The following is a 16,567-nucleotide window of genomic DNA, read 5'->3' as shown; positions in this document are numbered from 1 at the left end:
TTATGTGGCAATCTTTTCTCACCCAGGCTTCCTGCTTGGCATCATTCTCTGCAATATTGATTCTCCTTTAAATATGCTGTTCCTTATATTTTTAATGAAGGCAGTCTCTGGGTTTAAAATGTCTGACTTAAGGACAACCCTTAGATAAGAACGCACTGCCTCTTACTAAAAGTGGAGACTGCATTCTTCTTGTTTGAACTGACAAACTGTTGAAGCTGTGCATTTCTTTAATGTGCGGTCTGTTTTCAGCAGTCCCTGAAAGCCTTTAAGTTCTGACTTACGTACAAATTTGGGTTAAACAAAGAGTTAGGAATAGAACTTGTCCTTAAGTTGGGGATTTCTATGTTGAACTAAACCTTCATTTTGTGTGACCTAGCCTTTGAGGGCCCTATCCACCTACCAGTTTGAAAGCATGCAAATGTGAGTAGATAAATAGGTACTATGGTGGGAAGGTAACAGCATTCCATGCTGGCCATATGACCATGGAAAATGTCTTCGGAGAACGCTGGCTCCCTCAGCCAAGAAACAGAGATGAGCACTGTGCCTTAAAGTTGGATATGACTGGACAGGGGAAATCTTTACCTTTACATTTAGCCTTTGAGAGCAGGAGGCGAGTATACAAATATTACATCAGATGTCATATATGAGCACATAGCACCCTGAAGAGTAGCTCTTGATGTTTTCATTTGATGTCTTTACATGCTGGTTTTCCTATCTCTTCTCTATTTCCTCTGTGTTTTTCTCTGCTAATATATATGTAGGGCGTCCCTTTTCTCTGCAAAATTACTTTACCGGCAACTTAATCTATTTTGGAGATTTCTTTTAATATGGGAGAGATAGCAGACTGCAGTGCTTTTAACATTTTATTTTCCAGACGATTGTACTGTTGTGCTAGGAGAGGGGACAAGTCTGGAAACCAGTGCATTTCTGCTTTCTAACCATGTACAATGTATACAGGTAGTCCTCAGTTTATGACTATCCATTCAGTGACTATTCAAAGCTATGCTGATGCCGAACAAAGGGACTTATGATCAGTCCTTGAAGTTATGGCCATTGCAGTGCCCATGTGGTCTCTGGCCTCCCAGAAATTGGTGCTGTGTTGCAGCTGGGATTCCCTCCCCTTTCCGCTTACCTGCATGTCCTGAGTTATAACCCCAACTGGGATTGCTGGAATTGCAGTTGCTAAGCAATGCAACAGCATGACATTGAATTTTATGGCCGTATTCCTTAGTGATAGAAATTCGTTTCCTAGTTCTAGTCATAAGTCAAGGACTATGTGTAAAAATCAATGATATTACCGGTAATTCATGTATTTTTCCCTTAGTCTCTTTTTTTTAGATTATTGCATATTTTCCTAATTTATTTTTCATTCCATATATTTTATATTCACCCATCCAGTTTTTGGGGGCATCCATGTCAGGATTAATCAAGTTGTTGAGATGAATAAAGCAATACCACTATTATTTGTTGTGCTGAAAGTTTGTGAGAAGTTTCCTGGCAGTGAAGGATTTATTCTTAGAAAAAAGTATATATGTAATGCATATATACTTAATTCTTTGTTTTCCCTTTCCAGTGAAACCAGCAGTGTTTGCAGCAGCAGTGACACTGGCCTTTTCACCAATGATGAAGGTCGCCAAGGTAAGAATAGGTCATGTCTCTATTTCTTCTATAATTTAGTGCTTTGAATGATAAATCAGATTTAGGCTTAAAATAACTTTATTGTCGCTTTATATGTACACTAATTGGCTTACGTTAAAATGAAATTGATATCAGGCACAGGTAATTGTGGTCAATCTGTATAGGAGAAGAAGAAAAGAAGGAAAATTTAAAGTATTATTTTGAGGCTGAATTCTGATTCTTCCTTGAGCTGTAACAAGTCATTCATCCCTGATTGCTCTGTAGGCTTTGGAGTTTTGGATTTTGTTTTTGTTTTTTTTTGTTTTTTTTGCTTGTTGCAATTCTTCTGCTGTTCTAGCAGTTGCATACCTGCCAGATGGTATAAAACTGTATTTTTTGGTCTGTGTTGTGGCACTATAACAAAATGTCTTAAAAAATAATGCGGATTTCAGTGATCACTTGTGGCAAGGCTAACTCCGTTTTACATCCCATGCCATTTATTAAAGCAAAGATAAACATGTTGTGGCCATTATATTTTGCTGAACTATAAGGCTTAACAGACCCAACTAAAATGGCGAGGGTTGCTGTGAGTTGCACTTCAGTAATATCGGGGGGTGGCGGGGGGGAGGGTTTGTATTTATTTATTTATTTATTAATTAAATTTTTATACCGCCCCCTCTCCCGAAGGACTCGGGGTGGTGAACAGCCAAAATTAAAAAAACATACAATATAAACATTAAATACTATAAAACAAAATTAAATTTATCTTTGGCTTCCCCCAATTTAAAACCCCTAAAATTCACCAATTAAAATGTTTTAACCCAGCCCAGCTTGCTGAAATAAAAAAGTCTTCAGGGCCCGGCGGAAGGTCCGGAGGTCCGGGATCAGTCGTATCCCTGGGGGTAGCTCATTCCAGAGGGCGGGTGCCCCCACAGAGAAGGCTCTTCCCCGGGGGGTCGCCAGCCGACATTGCCTGACCGACGGCACCCTGAGGAGGCCCTCTCTGTGGGAGCGTATTGGCCGGTGGGAGGTTATTGGTGGAAGGAGGTGGTCTCGTAAATAACCGGGCCCTAAGCCATGGAGCGCTTTGAAGATGAGAACCAGTACCTTGAAGCGCACCCGGAAGACCACTGGAAGCCAATGCAGCTCGCGCAGGAGAGGTGTCACGTGAGAGCGCCATGTCGCCCCCATAAGTACCCGCGCGGCTGCATTCTGCACCAGTTGGAGCCTCCGAGCTTTACCATTCCTGTAATAATGTAAAAACATTTAAAATGGCCTAAAAAGGCACTGACATATTATTAAATATGTTGTCTCTTCTAAGAATGGCAAGGAGTTATGTAAAGATACTTACAGGTTCATTTGAGTCGGAGATGGAGATGTCTACAGATAACTATAGAGACATCAAGATGCAGTACCTATTATTATAATTTAAGACTTTGTTGTCATCAATGAATTTAGGGATAGATTTATCTTAGAAGAGTGGTTCTCAAACTTTGTGATAAACCAGTCCTCCAAAACGATTAATGAATTTGGGTGAATTTTCTAGGAATAAATCTGATGATTTCATTGATGTCAAGTCTGGGTAAAAAATAAATTTACTGTTTTTAACAATTACATTTTAATTGATATATCACAAAAGATGTCAAAATTTGTGGAATGCAACTGTAGGCAAAATAGCAAAGGCCGGGATAAGATTTGACAGCTTTCCAGCTTTGTCTCTTTACATTAAAAGAAGTCAAAGGTGCTCCCAGATTGTCTAGGCATACTGCAGCTGGTAGACCCCTGAGTGAGTTTTGACACGACTTTGCCTGTCCAAACCTGTAAGATTAAAAAAAAAAAAAAGGTTGTGACTACCTTTAAATTGTCCTCTACTGACAGCTTCATAAATTTTGCCTGTTTAGTTGTTCTGACGTTTTAGTGTATAAGGAGATTCACAGTAAGAATATATTTGAATAGCTTTTTATTTCCTTCCTAGGTGATGATGAACAGAGTGATTGGTTCTATGAGGGCGAATGTGTCTCAGGATTCACAGTTCCCAATCTTTTGCCCAAGTGGGGACCTGACCGCCCATCTGATATGGAACGAATGGACTCGAGCCTTGAAAAAATCTCAGAGCCAACATTCCTTCTGCCCTCTCGGCCTGTTACAAGAGGTGAGATTCTTTATGTTAATACTTTCGTATTGTGGATATAAAGGTAAAGGTTCCCCTTGCAGATATGTGCTAGTTGTTCCCCACTCTAGGGGGCGGTGCTTATCTCTGTTTCAAAGCCGAAGAACCAGCACTGTCCAAAGACTTCTCCGTGGTCATGTGGCCGGCATGCCTAAACGCCAAAGGTGCATGGAACACTGTTACCTTCCCATCAAAGGTGGTCCCTATTTTTCTACTTGCATTTTTACGTGCTTTCAAACTGCTAGGTTGGCAGAAGCTGGGACAAATAACGGGAGCTCACTCCGTTACGCGGCACTAGGGATTTGAAGCGCTGAACTGCTGACCTTTCGATCGACAAGCTCAGCATCTTAGCCACTGAGCCACCGTGTCCTTCATTGTGGATATACTGTAGCTCAAATCAGATATGTGATAAGCATGTGCAACTTTCAGAATATAGGTGATAATAACATAGTAGCTTGGATTATAGTGTAATGTAGAAACTAGGGATCATAGTACATACCTGAGAAACCAATATGAATTTGCATACATATGAATTGATGTAATAGCGATATGTTCTGATTCTGTTTTGTATACCTGAATTAATTTCAGTTCTTTGACCATAAGGAATTGGCTTGCTTAACAGTGAAATAGACCCTATACCACAGGTGTCAAACTTGCAGTGTCACATTGCCCTCATGTGACGTATCGTGACGTTTTTCCCCTTCGTGCAACTGTGGTGGGCTGGGCGTGCGTGTGACACATGCAGCCCGCGGACCGGCACTGTGACACCCCTGCCCTATACTCTATAACACACTCTTGTGAAAAGAAGGCACAGCAATATACAGTGCATTCTTACCTTAGTTTGTAATATGCACAAGCTCCATAGAACAGAACCTGGAAATCAGAAGCTGATCTAGATTCTTGTTCTTTATTCCAGCTGATTCTGTTTGTATTTTTTTCACGTTTCTTCATTATACTCTTCTTTCTTTTCAGGATTTCACCCTCGCTTGAACCGTCTTCCCAGTGTTGCTACCCGCTGTCTTAGGAAGGGCCGTAGAAGGCTGGTTAGCAAGGTATTGCTTTATAGGGGATGATGATTTGTTTAGCACATAATGTCAAGAAATATACCAATTGGTGAAATGTGCCATGTGGTTCATTCTAACAGTTTCAACTGTGTATTCATATACAAACTCTAGTTAGGTATAAATGTTTTCATAATTTTTTAAAAATGGCAATAAGGTTCTGTTGGAAAATAATATGTTGTTATGAAAAGGAGGCTGACTAAATATGAATGTGTGCAGTATAAAAAAAAATCTGTAAATAGAAGAAAGAATGTTGATACCAAGCAGAGGTACAGTACGTGGGATGAGGAAAGCTGTTTTGATAGCTAGGATGGAGGAAATAAATATTGATTGACTTATTGATTGATTGATTGATTGATTGATTGATTCGATTTATATGCCGCCCTTCTCCGGAGACTTAGGGCGGCTTACAATGCGTTAAGCAATAGCCTTCATACTTTTGTATATACCTGCTTAGTAGGGCTTTCGGCCCCCCAAGCGGTGTTCTTTTTTATACAAAGTCAGATTATTGCCCTTACAAACCGGGTCCTCATTTTACCTACCTCGGAAGGATGGAAGGCTGAGTCAACCACATATTAGTGTGGTTCTTGTATTACAGTAGATTTAAATGCTGAGAATTGTGCCTGTCATCTGCAGGTCATTTCATTTTTTATGAAATATATATATCCAAGCATTTCTTACCATCCTTGGAATCCTTTTGTGTGTGAAGGTGGAATTCTGCAATCTCAATCTCCCACATATTAAGCAGAAAGTTTTTTTGGGAGCTTAATTTGCATGTGTAAAGTGCAAGCATGTGTAAAGGTAGTTAGACTTTATGTGCAGTTTATTTAAGAGCCATGGTGGCGCAATGGTTAGAGTGCAGTATTGCAGGCTAATTCTGCTGACCGTCAGCTGCCAGCAGTTCGGCAGTTTGAGTCTCATCGGCTCAAGGTTGACTCAGCCTTCCATCCTTCCGAGGTCAGTAAAATGAAGACCCAGATTGTTGGGGGCAACATGCTGACTCTGTAAACCGCTTAGAGTGGGCTGTATATAAATCTAAGTGCTATTGCTATTTTAGGAATTTCATTTGAGCCTAGAAAGAAAAATCTTATGTATTAAAAAAGTTTGACTCATCAGTTAATTAGCTTAATGTGTGAATGGCTGCTTCTTTATTTTAATATGTTTCTTCCATCTTCAACAAATTCTTCAAGCCCTTTCTCTCTACTTACCTTATCAAATTAAAGAGTCCAAATATGTTTTCAGTTATAGTGAATATTATGTCTCGGGCAAGGGCTATTAGGCCACTGGTAAAGGCCCAGGGTCCTAGGCTTTTTAAAGGTTCCTCTAATGAGAAAAATAATATTTACTTGTTTAATTCATCTTCATCACCTTAAAGGGATCTATGTCATTCGCAGTGGAGGTCACTGCTTCCCCTCCTCTCTTCTCTTCTAAATTGTAATAATAAATAATGAGTTTCATTCAAAGCTCCCTGCCAGCAAGCTGCTAATTACCCAAAGTATCGCTTGTAATTTACACAGTAATAAACTGTAAATTTAAACATTACGGCAGTTTAAGTTAATAATTTCTCTACTGTAACAAATAGCTCATCTTTCATCCCCGCTGTTGCCTTCACACAAGCCTTTCATTTGATGGTGTTTTGTGTTTCTGGACACCAACACACATTTTTATTGATAATGAAATCCTAGTTTTCAGGCAGTTTATTTATAGAGAACACATATGAATATATACAATGATATACCCGACAGTATATGAATATAAATGTTACTTTATTTTCTTGCACAATGGTTCTGAAATAGTTTGACCCAATTTCCCCTTTTCCTGGTCTTGAATAATGTCATTGCCCCCATAAAAATGCGAACTATTGTTTTACATAAGGGTTTTGGCAGTGGCAGTCCCAAAGTGGATCCTAGACTCAAAGAAGCAATTACAGATTGCTCCATTATTTCCGGGATATGCACAAACTACCACTTTGGGAATAATTAACCCCCAGTTTTAAGAACTATTGCTGTAAGTATGGTATTACATATCTTTAAGGCCAATTCAGTTGAAAGAAAAACTTTTATGGAATTGTTGGTTGTAAGAAATTGTTGAAAGTAAAATAGCCTTGCAACAGAAATGGCTGATAATTGTCTAGGAATCATGTTCCAATTAAAGGAGATATTTGTTTAAGTAATTTTGTTTCTTAGTCTTGGACCTAAGCTTTGATACACTACTGTATGCTATGTAATTTATATAGCTAAGAATAAGCTAATGAGCTTTCATATGAGAATTCTGCAGTTAACTCAAAATACTTAATTGTAATTAACAAAGTTAGGATTAAAAAAAATGCAAACAAAGCTCTTGAACTTTCATCATTTCCTTGGGGGAATAATATGATGCTAAATACGTCATTAGAATCTATATCAGTTTTTTATTTGATAACATGTTCAAATGGATCCTTTCTCTAAGGCTGATACAAAGGGGTAATTTTCATTGGAACATGACTAAAGAAGGAAGGGTTTAATTTGTCTCTAACACTAGGTCTAAAATTAGAAGGAAGATTATACCATTTAAAATGATGTGTTCAATTTTTGTGTACTTTAATAATACGATGAATAAAAATTATAGGTATATAGTTAATGGTAATCTTCTCCCCCTAACTTTCATATAATCCATAGCCTAATAATTGTCATAAATGTTCCCATTTTGATTCCTTGAATGGAATAGAAAATATAGGTAGTCCTTTCTTATTGTCTCCGTCATTCAATGATAACTCAGAATTAGGATTGGGATAAATTAGGTGCTGAAAAAAATAACTTTATGCGACCAATATCTGCATGTATGACCTTCACAACATTACTCAGTCATTTGATTGCAATCAGTTACACATCAGTTACACATCCTCCGTTTTTCTGTTCCTTTTACAAGAAAGAAATGCTGTGGCATCAGCATCCCTAAACGTTTTCAGGGCTGGGAGTTGTGAACATGCTAACAAATAACTTGGTGTATTCCTCATTGTGTGTCTCTCCAATCTGCATCAGGCTGTAAACCAGGAGCCTGCAAGTCCTACCTTAGACATGAAAGCAAGCTGGGTGACTTTGAGCCAGTCACTCTCTCTCAGCCCTACTCACCTTACAGGGATGTTATTGTGGGGAAAAGAGAAAAAGGAAGGGGTATGAAGTATGTTCACTGCTTTGAGTTATTTATAAAAATAACACAAGCAGAATAAAAATAAATAAATATTTTCTTGTGAGAGGGAGAAAGAAAAAAAAGATCATGCACAGGAAAGATTGCTTATAGAAATTGCTCATTTATCTTGACCCCTCCCCACAGTAAAATGGAGAGCTTTGAGAGGAAGGAATTACAAGACAATACAATGTGCAGTTGTATGGGGGAGGGTCACAGAAGGTGCATGAGGGTACGGTGTGGCTCAGGGATGGGATGAGGGTGTGAGTGAGAGTCATGGGTCAGGGAGAGTGTGAGGGAGTGCACAGGTACAGTGCAGAAAGTGTGTGTGAGGGGGTATAGCATGAGTTAGGAAGAATATGTGGAGGTGTGCACATTGGGAAGAGGTCATGAGGATTGCAATTGGCCAGTGCAGCTCAACCTCAGAGGGGCTGGAGGAAGGTTCATGGGTGGCAGAGGCTTATCCTAATGACCCACGACCTTCCCTTGATTTTCTGAGGAAGCTGGCAGGGTGGGCTACAAATAGCAATGGCAGGGGTGTGGGACTGCCAGCGCTATGAGAGCTGGTTGTAATCACCATTCATTCAGCATCATAGATGGACTAGAAGACCTCCAAGACCACTTTCAGCTATGGTGTTCTGTTATCCTCATAAATTTGAACAGTTGCTGAATGAATGGTCTAGCACAGTGGTGGCTAACCTTTTTTCCATCGCGTGCCAAAAGCGGGGGGAGCATGGGAGGGTCACGCATGCGTGTGCCCACACCCATAATTCTATGCGCCTTGACCCCCCCCGCATATGCACGCGTGACCCCCCTGCGCTCCCCCTGCTTTTGGCACGCGATGGCACAGTTGGCCCGGTAGGCCTGTTTTTTGCCCTCCCCAGGCTCCAGAGGCTTTCTAGGAGCCTGGGGAGGGCAAAAACGGCCTCTCCCCCCCAAAGGCCCTCCGGAGGCCGGAAACAGCCCATTTGCCGATTTCCTGTGGGACCAGAAGGCCCGAAAATCAGCTGGCCAGCGCACGCATGCATGCCAGAGCTGAGCTTGCATGCCCACCGATATGGCTCCGTGTGTCACCTGTAGCACGCGTGCCATAGGTTCGCCATCATGGGTCTAGCAGCTCAAGGACTACTTCCTCTCCATTGAATGTAAATACAAAAAATAATTCTCATCTTGCTAATTATGGGAGGGAGAATTAGGAGGCAAACAAAGGCAGAAGGTGTGAAATAGCACAGGAGTGAACATTTCAAAGGGAAATGGATTGAGAAGAGGAAATTCTAAAATGCTTGTTGTTTCATTCTGTTTTTTTTAGCAAAGTTGAAAACTAAGTCCTTGTAGGGAATATTATCCTTGCAATCTAGATAATTATACAGCATTGTAATACAATTTTTCAAGTAAGTTCCATTGAACTCAATGGTACAAACTTCCAGGAGAAAGTTCATAGACTGCATTTTTCAATCAGGTTGCGGTTGAGCTTTTTGTGTGGTCTTGAGATTGCCTATTCTTAGACCACTCAAAGTCAATCAGATTCAAGATGAGGCATTATTATTATCTTGGGACTATTACCTATAAGCAGAATAATATTAGCTAAGACACCATTGAGCGGAGCTGGAATCTTGATGGCTATATAGATATGTTTGCATAATTTTCTTGGCAGAATATAGAAGTGTTTTTTCCTGCTTTCTGCTTTTTCCCATCTTCCCAGTTAACCTTCAGTCCGGGGATTTGCTGTGATCTCTCATCTAAATACTAACCAGGATTCAATCTCTGAATTTTTTGATATCACTAAGGTGTTGCTCCTTGATCAAACTTAAACAAAGCAGTGAGTGTATTGTTGGTGATGTTTTTAGTTGTTTTAGTTGTTTGTCTACAACTTTCTTGGCAAATTTTTTTAGTTTACCATTGCCACCTTCTTCCCAAGAAAGAGTAATTAGCCCAAAGCAGGGCTAGAACTTGTGATAACCTGGTTTCTTGCCTAGTACCTTAATCACTACATCAAACTGGCTCTCTCTGTTTGCTTTAGGTAAAATGATTCCATTGAGCATGAAAGTTAACTTGTAAGATTGTTTCACTATATTCTTTTAATTTCTCAGAGGTTGATTTCATACCATGTAAGAAATGAACGTAGAATTGGTTTGTAAAGGAAGACTGTGATTTGGGGAGTAAGACTGTCTGAAATTCAAACTATATAGAATCATAGAGTAGGAAGGGATCATTTTGCGATCCATTCTGATTCCATTCTCAAAGCAGAAATCAAATAAAAGCAACCAAGAGAGGATAAAATTGAGCCAACCACCATCACAATTTAATGTGAGGATTGAAGGCCATGTTATATGGAAGAGGACACATGGATGAATGCAGTTTGCATTTTGAACCTCGCTTCTTGTTACATCCAATTTTGTATTAGATCTTGCTTGAAATATGTTACGTAATATACTCAGTAATATGGGTGCTAGCAGTTTTCTTCTGAAGTACCTCATGATTGTCCCTCTTCCTAAAACTCTAAAAAATTACTATAGCTAAATACTATTTTAAATTACATTTTCCTTCCCTAAATTACCATTACTTTCTTTGGCTCAGGAAGTAAACAGTATCTTAAAACTATCCTTTATGACTGCAGCCTCAATTTGCTGGCCAACGTAGCACATATGTTTAGAGGAAAATGTGATGGAATGTCCAATAGACCTTGGGAAGTGAAGGAGGAATTGCAAAAAAAGACACCTCAAGAGTGGAGAAGCTTAAGAAAGAGACACAAAGCAACTGTGCTTTACTTATGCTAGGTATAATTTGAGCAGGATAATTTTTCTAGTAGGCTTTCATGATTCTGTTATATCACCCTGTTAGCAACATTGATCTTTCCAGAAACCAAGTGGTTCTTGTTTCTTGAGTTTGCCAGCTTTGTGGGGCCTGACAGAGGAAGGTACAGCATTTGTAGCTCTTCTACTCTCGGACCTTCATTCTTGCTACTGCTGTTGCCTCATTTTAATATGTGGCAGTTTTGCTATTCCTCCCTGGAGGTGGGTGGTGCTGAAGCAAGCCTTATGGCCTTTGTTTTCTTCCCAGAAAGGAATCATAGAACTTTATTTTTGCTATGTATGTAGGGTTTTTTTGTGGAATTGAATTGGAGGGAAACAACGATGTTATTGTGTTAATTGAATTCAGTTTTAAAAATGTCCACATAATTGTGGCAATTGTTTTATATCATTAATGCCATTTTTGTGGCAGCCATTTTGAAACTGTGCTCTGATATTGAAAAATCTGAAAATGGTTTTCTATCCCACAAAAGACTATACCATTTAATACACACTTTTCCTTCCTCTCTCCTTTTCTTCTTCCGCTGCCCAAGAAGTCTTGCATGCTCTTTTTGGATCAAAACAGCACTTCTACCCTACTCTACTTGTAGTTAGTTGAGGCTGACTTAGGTTTCAGTAAATGAGTCAGTGTAGTTTTAGCCTTAGTCTTTCCCCCTCTTACTTTGTGTTTCAGGAGACCATCATGAATGCAATGGGTACTGAGAGGATTAGCCACATCATTGGTGATTCCTGCCAAAAAGAGTAAGCATCTGGGCACAGTAGATAAAGATCTAGAACTTTGGGGTTGGGCAGAAAACAAATATTCATTAGTTTAAGTTTACTATAATGTGTGTCATAGATCAAATATGAAAGTCTGTCCATGGAGGCATCCATAGGGAGTGTTGGGGAAGGAGGGCAAATGATGAATGCAGTAGCACACTGCAAGCTCCAACCCTTCATATGTATATCATAGCACTGCCTGAATATGTGAAAGCATCAGATCCTATGGGTGCTTCTTCTCATAATAAAGAATTAGATTTGTTTTTCACTTTATAGGATTGCTGAAGGATATTGTTTCAGCATATTTCAGCAAACAATGGCTGTGTTTGTTTGACTACCCACCCACCCTAATTTGTTTGGACTCATTCCTGTTCAAAAAGAAGGTGGCAACCGTAGCCAAGAAGGCCTTTACATAAGTTCTTCCAGGAAGCCCTTCAGACAGCCACTTGTATCTTGTTTACTCTTGATTGGGCCACTGTAATGTGTGGTACATGAGACTGTCCTTGAAAACCTCTCAGAAGCTAAAATGACCCAGATAGCAGTGCAGTGGAATGTAGTAATGTGTGTTAACGGTGCACACACGTGTCCCTGTTGCTTTTAAGCTGCACTGGCTGTCAGTGGGCAATTCAAGATGCTGGTTATTGCCTTTTCATGTCATATGATCTGGCTCCTTGAGGGACCACTTGTCTCCAGCCTGTTCAGTGAGATCAGCTAGTGAGGCTACATTTTGGGTCCTATTGATTAAGCAGTGTCATGTTGCAGGACCTAGGAGGTGTACCTTCTTGGCGATAGCTCCTGTTATCCTATGACATCCCCCCAGATATCCAAACAATTCTAAACCTTTAGCTTTTCTGCAGGTTCTTAAAGACCTGATTGTCCTCCCAGGCCTAGGATTAAGATGTGGTTGAGTCCCTTTGGTTTTTGATTCTGTCTTCTAATCAGTTAGATTCTTTTTCTTAGATATATGCTGTTTTCTTTTCATTAGTAAGCTACCCAGAGTTGTTGCGAAATCAGGCAGTCTCAAAATTTAAACAAATGATAGGGAGCTGCCACTTGAAGAAGTGATCATGTATTTCCCCTTCTATATTGACATGGTATTCCTGTTCCCCCCCCCCCTTTTAATAATGGCTATTGGACTACTCCCCATTAGTTGAATCATATACTTTAGCCTTTTTAAATGCGCATATATAAAAAACACAAAATCCCAACACAAACAAACAAAAGGGATGTCAATGCTAAATAGTATAGCCACAGTTGTAATAGAAAGGATACCTTTGTAGTAAAAATTTCACCATTTTTGAAATTATATTTTCCTGGCTTTAGACCATCCTAATCATATATTTTTGATGGGTGATATACTGAAATTTCTCTTTCTAAAAGGAAATCAGGGTATTTGTAATACCCTAATGCCCCCATCTTGGGTGAGTGTTAAAGATAATATGGCTTCCTGTGGATGTGCTCCATTGGATTGAATTTTCTGTCTTCCATTAATATTTAGATTAATTCCTATTGACTTATAACTAGCTTTAGCAAATCTGCCTAACATGGATGTTTAATCTTTTTCTCTTCTTCTTTATGCATCCATTTTTTTTTTGTTTCCTCATTTCTTCCAACTCTATTCTCCTGCTCCGTTCAACTTCATCTCTCCTACCATCTCTCTCTAGTTTCTGGTTGCCATCAATGGGAATGAGAGATCGCAACCAGGTAAGCTGGCTCTACTTTGTATATTCTCTCATTTGATTTCTATCTCTCTAGAAAGAACAAAGTGCTGGCTTCCAATTTCTTCCACATTGCAGCCTGGGTCCACGAGGTAAGGCAGCCCCATTTTTTGGTCCAGCAGACCACTATGGCTCCTTGTACCAAATAGAACCCCAGAATGTTAGCTTTCTACAATTTTCTTTGTAGTTGCATATGTTATTTGCATGTTTCTGTCAATTCTTCTGTATTTATGACTTTTCAGTCTCTATGCAGTCTCCTAATATTTCACTCTCTTCCCATATTTTATAGCTACATTTTCAATCACGCTAATACTTACTTACATACAATTGTGAAGCAGAGAAACGGGAATTTTAGTTATGATATTGTTTTATAAATATATAGTGTTTACATTAATGCCCACTGATGTTGAAATCTCAACAAAATTATGCCTGTGTAAGTGTTTAATTTCTAAGTGTGTACCACTTATGCTAATAAAATGAAATCATATTTCATCTTTTAATGGAAAAGCAGGTCTCAGTTTCAGTTTTGAATCAACCGTGCTTGTCCCTGTTCAGTACCAACCTGTTTTGTTTCACTCTAAATAATATTAAAATTTCACCAACCACTCTTTTTCTGAACTCACTTTTGTTTTACATACCTAGGACTGTTGAAAGTCAGCTACTACTATCAGACCTTTTTTGGGTGAATTTGTACTTTCTAGACAGAGAGACAGACAGATGCAAAGGAAAGGAGAGTTCCTTTATGAATCTGAGGGATTGTCCTCTTTACCATATGTTTGGATATTAGAATCTGTGATCAAATTAATTTAATGGGATTATTTAATTATAGTAGGCTTGAGCATTTAGTTTTGTAGTTGTTTTTGTTACAATTTATGCTTCCTTGGTAGAAAGATCTTGTAATAACTGAAGAATGTTGTCTTCAAAGTTAAAATGTTGGTTTTTTTTTTTTTTGTGGAGAGAAGTTAAATGTTGACAGAATTAAATAGGAAAGAGATAGAAAAAGGCATTAACATTAACATTTGCAGGACTAATGAAGATGGAGTTTGGAATATGATCTTGTTCTATTGCAGTTTATGTTTTTCATCACTGTCTTTTGTCAGAAAGCATTTCTGAAGATTGAGTTGATCTAAAAATTAAGTAAGGCAGTTGGGAATTGCATATTTGAATGATTTCCCATCTTGAAATCTCCAAATGAATATGCAAATTTGACTTATCATATAGAAATATCTAAGGTAATCTGCTTCTAATATACACACAGAGAAAAGTTTTTAACATACAAGAATATGCTACTCTATTGACTCTTCTCTAAGGAGGGCTGTGCCACTTACTTTGCTTAATGTTTGAACAGCTCACAGCTTTTAAAAGAACTTCAGTCACTGCCTTGTGTTCAAGAAGAAAATCTTATCTGTGAATAAGTTTTGGTATTCCAATAGCTCATATACAATAAATGAATAATAAATAGAGTATGTCTTTTTAATTGTTTCTGATAAATAATTTATTCTGCTGGTAAAGCTAATACATTCTGTTCCTTATGTCATTCTTAATAACAGCTTCTGCTGTTACATTATGTCACTATGTCAGTTGTCTGTTTGTAATATTAAAGAGGCATTTATGACAGTTTCCAAGCTGTCAGGGTTCATAATAAAGGTAAAGGTTCCCCTCGCACATATGTGCTAGTCATTCTCAACTCTAAGGGGCGGTGCTCATCTTCGTTTCAAAGCCGAAGAGCCAGTGCTGTCCGAAGACGTCTCCGTGGTCATGTGGCCGCCATGACTAAATGCCAAAGGTGCACAGAATGCTATTACCTTCCCACCAAAGATGGTCCCTATTTTTCTACTTGCATTTTTTTACGTGCTTTTGAACTGCTAGATTGGCAGAAGCTGGGACAAGTGACGGGAACTCACCCCGTTTGGTTCTCAACTGGTTCTCAATTTGGGCTGGTATATTAGACATACAATTGGTAGATGTGGGATTGACTCAGAGTTCCCTATACTGGATGATACCATAAATGGTCATACGTTGTGTAGGATTGAATTCAAGCATCTTTTTTCAGATAATATAACTTGGAATGTTATTAACTGCCTGTGTTTTAAATTTATAGTTCAGCCCATTATCTCCACTGTATTCCTTGGATGTTCTTGCTGATGCTTCACATCGAAGATGCTCACCAGCACGCTGCTCAGCCAGGTAATCACATGCTTTACATAGAATGATACTTTTTTTTTTTTAGTTTTGGAACATATAAATCTGAAAACATACAATATATTTGTCCAAAATTTCATTTCTACCATTTCTAAAGAGAATCTTGGATGGCTATCCAAGATGAATAATAATCATGAAAGTAAATACAGGATTAACAAGAATAAAAGTAAAAGAGCTTTGTATAAGAAAGCATTAAAAGTACTCACTTTAATGAAACACAATCATATTCATAACCATTACTTTTATGGCAGGAGTGTCAAACTCTATCCCATCACGGGCCGTATCAGGATTTAGTTTGCTCTTGGGGGGCCGGGGTGGTCATGGTCTAGTTATCGTGGCCGACTGGATGGGCAGAGGTGGGCTGGGGCTGGGATGGCATGGGACGGTCCCTCGCCATCTCTGGGACAGTCCTGTGGGACAACTTGGGCCTATTGCAGGCCAATCTGGCCCGTGGGCCACGTGTTTGACACCCCTGCTCTATGGGGAGAAAACACCATGGGATGTACCTTTATTAGGACCAACCAAATATTTATAATTATTATTTGATCAAAATGCGTACAGTTTTAAAGAACTGTTCAGTTGACAAGATGTTACAAAAATCAAGGGACAGGGAACAAGCAATAAGATTCAAGAATTAGTTTAGCTGTTTTAATTTATAAGGCCTACAGTATGACTTTTTGGGAAGAAATGGCAGAAAAAAAATGGCTCCATGAAAAGTGGAGCTGATGATCATATGGCATGAAAAGCCAGCAAGTAGACGGCTCTTCATAATTCCTTTTCAGACAAGGAGAGGACTTGACATCACCCAGAAGTACTCCAGACAGTTGCTGCTCATGACGAGACTGAAAGACAGCAGTGCCTGGCCAGTTTAGAAATCTGCGAGATGAGGAAATAGCCATCTAGTTCAAAACACAGTTGGCACCGTTAAAAAGACACTAGTTTCATATTTCTCCTTTTCTAATCACTTTTAGAAATTACTTGTTACCTGCTTTTCACTTATTAGGAACTTATTTCACTTATTTGGATTGACAAGCTTGTCACTGCTGGGTGAGTTTTCTCCTTAGG

The 16,567-nt window shown here is 39.0% G+C and overlaps 1 protein-coding gene across 24 annotated transcripts in view; it reads left to right on the top strand.

The window, feature by feature from the left end:
- GPATCH2L (G-patch domain containing 2 like) overlaps positions 1–16,567 on the top strand; it is a 44,949-nt gene that overhangs the window by 12,172 nt on the left and 16,210 nt on the right. For 6 of the 24 annotated variants that reach the window (XM_087873957.1, XM_087873964.1, XM_087873975.1 and 3 more), the window contains exons 3-6: positions 1,574–1,638; positions 3,593–3,769; positions 4,760–4,839; positions 15,402–15,487. In XM_087873957.1, coding sequence (XP_087730083.1) covers positions 1,574–1,638; positions 3,593–3,769; positions 4,760–4,839; positions 15,402–15,487 — 408 coding nt within the window. Of the gene's footprint in view, positions 1–1,573; positions 1,639–3,592; positions 3,770–4,759; positions 4,840–11,496; positions 11,565–13,246; positions 13,287–13,337; positions 13,393–15,401; positions 15,488–16,284; positions 16,550–16,567 lie in introns of all 24 variants that reach the window. The other 18 variants (XM_087873924.1, XM_087873922.1, XM_087873946.1 and 15 more) reach the window with 5 other exon arrangements.

The sequence above is a fragment of the Pantherophis guttatus genome, chromosome 1, assembly GCF_059756535.1.
Source record: "Pantherophis guttatus breed Tessera chromosome 1, ASM5975653v1, whole genome shotgun sequence".
Lineage (NCBI taxonomy): Eukaryota > Metazoa > Chordata > Lepidosauria > Squamata > Colubridae > Pantherophis > Pantherophis guttatus.
The sequence above is the reverse complement of the archived record's forward strand: the minus strand, read 5'-3'. Positions and strand labels throughout refer to the sequence as shown.